General features: G+C 36.5%; 2 protein-coding genes across 2 annotated transcripts; both read right to left on the bottom strand.

Moving 5' to 3' along the window:
* Nucleotides 1-2,163: 2,163 nt before the first annotated feature.
* LOC131028244 (nuclear pore complex protein NUP50B-like) lies at nt 2,164-4,465 on the bottom strand. The gene is made up of 2 exons (XM_059208343.1): nt 3,123-4,465; nt 2,164-2,447 (listed from the first exon to the last, which is right to left on the bottom strand). The coding sequence occupies exons 1-2, from the start codon at nt 4,463-4,465 to the stop codon at nt 2,291-2,293; spliced, it is 1,500 nt and encodes a 499-aa protein (XP_059064326.1). The 3' UTR covers nt 2,164-2,290.
* Nucleotide 4,466: 1 nt separating this feature from the next.
* On the bottom strand, nt 4,467-5,194 carry LOC131028245 (nuclear pore complex protein NUP50B-like). Its single transcript, XM_057958496.2, has 2 exons — nt 4,512-5,194; nt 4,467-4,470 (listed from the first exon to the last, which is right to left on the bottom strand). The coding sequence occupies exons 1-2, from the start codon at nt 5,192-5,194 to the stop codon at nt 4,467-4,469; spliced, it is 687 nt and encodes a 228-aa protein (XP_057814479.2).
* Nucleotides 5,195-6,603: the final 1,409 nt, after the last annotated feature.

The following is a 6,603-nucleotide window of genomic DNA, read 5'->3' as shown; positions in this document are numbered from 1 at the left end:
TGTGGTCCAGTAAAAATAGGAAAATGATCTAGAAAGCACGTGACAATTATGGAAAGATGTATTGAAATGTAGCATGTTCAACTCATGACAAGTTTGTTAAAATATAAGGTAAGGTATGTTTTTGCTAGATTTGATCTAGTTGATCCAATAAAATCCATATAATTTAACAGAAACTAATCTAGATTAATTAATTTGGAGTTGGGTATAGACACATGTAAATTTGGAGTTGGGTATAGGCACATTGATTACATGCAACAAATCAAATAAAAAAATATTAAAAAATAAATAATGATACTTAGCTCTATGATCAAATAATGTTTGAAGAATAATATAGATACTAAATCAAATATGTTGACAATATTTAGAAATACCTTTGTGAAGTTGGTATTAGATAAGAAGGGAGCTAGCATAAATCAACCTCTGAAAAATATATAAAGATCAAAGATGACACTTGTCAACACTTGTAGAGAATTAGATTCTTTTTAGTGCACTAGTTAAATGTAAACATGCATCCATATGTCTTACAATGCTTAGAAATATTTAATGAGTAGAATGAATGTATTGAATGTTTTAAATTAAAAAATAGCAATAAACCAAATAAAATACATTTAATAATCTCTTAAAGAAATATATTTGAATTTGAATTTGAATTTAGAAAATAAAAAATAAAAATAAACATTGTTGAGGTATGTATAAAGACAATAAAAATAAGTGAATAGATAAATGTATGAGAGATGGATGAAAAAATGGATAAAGCTGCACAAACATTGGGGTGAGATGAGGGGTAGATTTATAGTTTGTGTAAATCAAAGAATGAGGCACAAGCTAAATGCATAGGTAAATGTGATTAATCTGAGGGTATGGTGAATGCATTAAGTATTTGTATGTGTATGTAAATCCACAGGGATGCCAATGCACATAGATGGATAAGAGACTAAGAAAATGAGCTCAACTTTACATAAGATCATGTCATTAATCATTAGTCATTATGTTTATATACCAAGAGACTTCATCAAGTGGACACAAAATTAATTGGAAAAAACATGATATGCAATTGATACCATTACCATTATTGTAAAACAAGGATAGCACAATAATAATCTATGGCCTTGCAACAACATGTATACCTTACAAATACACATCCAATTTTAATTCTCCTCACTATTTTTTCTTTTTTTTTATAAAAAGCACTAAAATAATGAGAGATATATATATATATATATATATATATATATATATATATATATCCTTTGAAACACTATTTTAATGAGCTTATAGATATAAATGTCTCTTAATTTTTAGCATCAACATTTTACATCATTAAGTAATGGATTGTGTGATCCAAAATATAGATGTTGTTATATCCCCCAAAAATAGTCTCCTTCCTTTTTAAATTGTTATTTCTCTGTTGTCTAAAGTACAATAGAAATAAATACAGCACCGGGAGTTCTTCGTATCTGTGCACAACAAAGGTTTCAGGCCAGCAATGGCACATGATGATGCCTCCAAGCATAGTCCACGTCTGCATATGTTTTTAATCTGAAGGAATGAAATGATATGGCAGCAGCAATACCGCTTATTTAACCATATCATATGAGATCTGAGTAGCGACAAGATATCAATCCTTACATTGTTAGGAATTTAATTCCAACTTTGATATTATATCGATAACTCAATCAAGGTCACAAACCAACAGTTATATAGGCACGAATAATTTCACTACCATATAATACCGGGTAAATAGGTTATACCCCTGAGGGACTTCTGCAAGTCTCCAGCCTTTGTCTATTTATATATATATATATATATTTTTTCGACTTGCAGTAACACTTAAATCAAAAGTAAATATTTCAGTACGCTTAATTTATGTCTATAGCAATCGCTCTGCTCATATTGAATTTCGCTACCATAATCATTATTCTTTTATGGGGCAAAAGGTAAAATTGCTGCAATTAAATACTCAAGCTGCATATCACTAAATTTGATGTTTTAGATAACCTTCTGGCCCATATCAGTTTAACTCAATGAAGAAAAAAAAGAACATATCTGAAACTTAGATAGCCTTATTTCAATTTTAGCAAAGATCACTTTATGGATTTGCCTTCATATGCAATTACAAAACTACAAAAATTATACGAAAGACTCTAATTTGAAAGACTCGCAATAATCAATGTAAGATACAGAGGATCTAACAAAAAAGACCATAAGACAACATCATCTTTGACACTACCAAGTGCATCTTAAGTTCTCTCATATCCCACTGCAAAGTCACATTCTGCTATCAATAGCTTCATACTTCAGATGACTTGGAAGAATTCTCAGGGGTTTTCAAATCACCTGATGTTTTACCTTTATTTGCTTCTACAACTCCACGGAATTGTTCAACCATGCAACCATCTTTAAACTTCAGTGCAAACATGGAAAGGTTTTCCTTAGCTTCACCAGCACTGTTCACACAAACAAAAGAATACCCCGCTTATCCATGTTGGCCAGCTTCATATCTGGGAATAAATTTGCATTAAGGATCAGCCTGTAATTACCCTTGGACCTCATCACAAGTCTTGCCTTTCCTGTATCTACAGTGGAAAGATTAACCTTAAGTTCACCCTTACCTCATTCCTTCCAAGCCCCACTGATGTATTCAAACAAGACAGAATCTGTTGTAAACACTGCTTACTCTTTCTCTTCACCCGTTTCAACTGGCACTTCCTGCAAAGCTGACAACCCACTTACACTACCTGAAACATTATCTGATGCTAGAGCTCCAAATGGCCGAATAGAGGCACCACCATTACTGGCACTGGAAGGAGACAGCCCATCACTGCCAGGTGCCTTTGTTTCAAACAAAGCTCCCTTACCAGTTAAGGAGCCTGAGCTGAATGCCGAGCCAAAAGAAGATGGACTGGAAGTTCCAGATTTGGGGTGCAATCAAAATGAAAACGAGGAGCTAGAAAAACCAGTTCCTGAGATACCTGCAAATGCATTCTGTTTGCTGGAGAGCTGTTGGAACGAACTAACTTCAGATGACTTGGGAGAATTCTCAGGGGTTCTCTAATCACCTGATGTTTTACCTTTATTTGCTTCTACAACTCCACGGAATTGTTCAACTATGGAGTGCAAACATGGAAAGGTTTTCCTTAGCTTCACCAGCGCTGTTCATACAAACAAAAGTAATACCTCGCTTATCCATGTTGGCCAGCTTCATATCTGGGAATAAATTTGCATTAAGGATCAGCCTGTAATTACCCTTGGACCTCATCACAAGTCTTGCCTTTCCTGTATCTTCAGTGGAAAAATTAACCTTAAGTTCACCCTTACCTCGTTCCTTCCAAGCCCCACTGATGTATTCAAACAAGACAGAATCTGGTGTAAACACTGCTTTCTCTTTCTCTTCACCCGTTTCAACTGGCACTTCCTGCAAAGCTGGCAACCCACTTACACTACCTGAAACATTATCTGATGCTGGAGCTCCAAATGGCCGAATAGAGGCACCACCATTACTGGCACTAGAAGGAGACAGCCCATCACTGCCAGGTGCCTTTGTTTCAAACAAAGCTCCCTTACCAGTTAAGGAGCGTGAGCTGAATGCCGAGCCAAAAGAAGATGGACTGGAAGTTCCTGATTTGGAGAGAAATCCAAATGAAAACGAGGAGCTAGAAAAACCAGTTCCTGAGATACCTGCAAATGCATTCTGTTTTCTGGAGAGCTGTTGGAACGAATTAACTGTGGCAGATGGTTCTTGCCGATGCACTTCCTTGACACTGTCCTCTTTGTTGGTTTCCTTAACTTCAGTAGATTGCTCAAGGGTTTTTTCTGTTGATTCACTTACACCATTTTTATTTTGTTCTCTATTCTCCTTAGTAGCTTCTGCTGGTTCAAGTTGGGATTCGCTTTCACCATTTTTATTTTGCTCTCCATTCTCCTTAGTAGCTTCTGCTGGTTCAAGTTGGGCTTCTCCCTCCTTTCCTTTGACTTCTCCACCACTATTAACAGTCAAATCAGCTTCAGCTGATTTTGTCTGACATACTTTTTTGGCCTCAGTAAGAGTTGTATCATCTACTTTTGTCTCAGATACTGACATAACCTCATTATTATTTTTGCCATCACTATGGTTATCTCTAGCCTCAGATGCCCCTTCCTCTTGGGCAACTGGAGGTCGCCCATCAGCACCTGCATACAGGGTAGTTTCAGAGGTTTTAGCTTCAGACTCCTCCACAGAGGGAGGTGCAGTAGGGGAGACCAAACGTAAGCCTGCAAATGGATTGGCAGCCCTAGTGGAGGATGTTGTGTTGCGATGAACCTTAACAATCCTTCTGCTTGCAAGGACTTCATCACTAGCCCTCTTAAAAGTTCCAGTTTCTTGACCAAAAACCTCTTCCTCACAATCAGGATCATCATCTCTAGAGAGTTGTTTGCTTGCAACGCTCTTCTTAGAAGGAGGCATGGGATTATCTACATCACCCATTTCAGCTTTTTCAATTGCATTCTGTGTGCTAGGGAGCTGTTGGAACGAACTAACTGCGGCACATGGTTCTTGCTGATGCACTTCCTTGACACTGTCCTCTTTGTTGGTTTCCTTAACTTCAGTAGATTGCTCAAGATTTTTTTCTGCTGAATCACTTTCACCATTTTTATTTTGTTTTCCATTCTCCTTAGTAGATTCTGTTGGTTCGAGTTGGGCTTTTTCCTCCTTTCCTTTGACTTCTCCACCACTATTCACACTCAAATCAGCTGAAGCTGATTTTGTCTGACATACTTTCTTGGCCTTTGTAAGAGTTGTATCTGCTGCTTTTGTCTCGGATACTGACATAACCTCATTATTATTTTTGCCATCACTATGGTTATCTTTAACCTCAGATGCCCCTTTCTCTTGGGCAACTGGAAGTCGCCCATCACCACCTGCATGCAGGGTAGTTTCAGAGGTTTTAGCTACAGACTCCTCCACAGAGGGAGGTGCAGTAGTGGGAACCAAACGTATGCCTACAAATGAACTGACAGCCCTAGTGGCAGATGTCGTGTTGCAACGAACCTTAACAATTCTTCTGCTTGCAAGGACCTCATCACTAGCCCTCTGAAAAGTTCCAGTTTCTTGACCAAAAACCTCTTCCTCAGCATCAGGATCATCATCTCTAGAGAGTTGTTTGCCTGCAACCCTCTTCTTAGGAGGAGGCATGGCATTATCTGCATCACCCATTTCAGCTTTTGCAGAAGTATATGGTTTTGGCTCTTTGTAGTTTCCCTCAATATAAAATTTTGATACTGTGTTTTGATGAGTCTTTTCTGCAAAAGTTCAGCCAGATAATGATCCAAATGACAAGTATGAAGAACATATGCAAAGAAAAGGCATGCAGCACAAAAAGCTATTACTAATATCTTAAATGAGCACCAACGCATTGCTGAAAACAAAACTATAAACAAACATAAGCTAGAAGATTACAAAGCCAGAGCTAAATGGGAAAAAAATCAAAAAGAAAAAGCAAACATACACTAGAAGATTGAAAAGCCAGGGCTAAATAGAAAAAAATCTGATAAAAAAAAATAAAGCACTAAAGATAACCACAGCTCATTCTCAAAACAAGTATCAAACCTTTTTGAAGAATATCCTTATCCATTTAATGCTAGAAGCTCACAAGCCAAATCTAACTAGTAACAATCTTCTTATATCTTTTAAGCCAATACATAGGTAAATGCAGGCTGCAAGAACAGCATTCTAGGCATGCTCAAAAGATTAGGATGCAAATTCAAAGATGTCGAATAAATAAAAGATCCTGTATCAGAATATAAAAAGTGAGGCAACCCTTGAAAGAAACTCAGTTAATCAAACAGACTACTACAGTAAAATTTAGAGATGCATTGCAGGGAAATGCAGGTTGCAGGAACATACACACATACGATCTAATTACATAAGCTTTTTCAGTACAATCATAAGAAGATAGCATTCTGGACGTTCAAAAGATTAAGATCCAAATTCAAAATTTATGGAAACTCAATATCTCAGATACAGAATTAATAGATAGCAAACAAATATAATACAATTTTTATCACGATACAGAATTGATAGATAGCAAACAAATATAATATAATTTTTATCACGATATCAAAAGTGAGTTAAAAGCAACCCCTAAAAGAACCTCAATTAATCAAACAGACTACTAGCTTGTGATGGAACAGAATCGACCAGAAGATGGTGAGAGAAAAAACATGATTTTAGCAAAAATATACTGCACATTTTCGGCTCCAAATAGGATGGAACTGCTTAAATATTTAATTCAAACACTCCCCCTCTATACTTGCTGCTTAAGGAATTTGAGTAAAATATAGAAGGGTGGTATATGAATAGGTCGCACATGTATGAATTTAAGGTCATTGGGAGATGCACAGCTATAGTTATAGGGACCCTTCACCTGCTTTCCTAGCTGAGCATGCCCTGCTCTAACCATCACAAAACACCATCCAAGAAAAACTCAAACACTGTAAAGTTAAAACCTAAGTTACCAAATTGGAATCAGGTATGGATACGGTTGTACAGTGGTATGACAATATTTTTGGAGAAGTCCATCACAAAATACCATACAAGAAAAACCCAAACACTGTAAAGTTAAA

This window comes from Cryptomeria japonica, chromosome 7 (assembly GCF_030272615.1).
Source record: "Cryptomeria japonica chromosome 7, Sugi_1.0, whole genome shotgun sequence".
NCBI classification, from domain to species: domain Eukaryota; kingdom Viridiplantae; phylum Streptophyta; class Pinopsida; order Cupressales; family Cupressaceae; genus Cryptomeria; species Cryptomeria japonica.
The sequence above is the reverse complement of the archived record's forward strand: the minus strand, read 5'-3'. Positions and strand labels throughout refer to the sequence as shown.

What these genes read in the sequence shown, in the direction of transcription:
- LOC131028244 (XM_059208343.1), bottom strand. Translation starts at nt 4,465, where the DNA reads ATGGGTGATGTAGATAATCCCATGCCTCCTTCTAAGAAGAGCGTTGCA. An exon ending in GCTAAGGAAAACCTTTCCAT is followed by an intron (nt 2,448 to 3,122) that starts GTTTGCACTCCA and finishes TTGTGTGAACAG; the next exon opens with TGCTGGTGAAGCTAAGGAAA.
- LOC131028245 (XM_057958496.2), bottom strand. Translation starts at nt 5,194, where the DNA reads ATGGGTGATGCAGATAATGCCATGCCTCCTCCTAAGAAGAGGGTTGCA.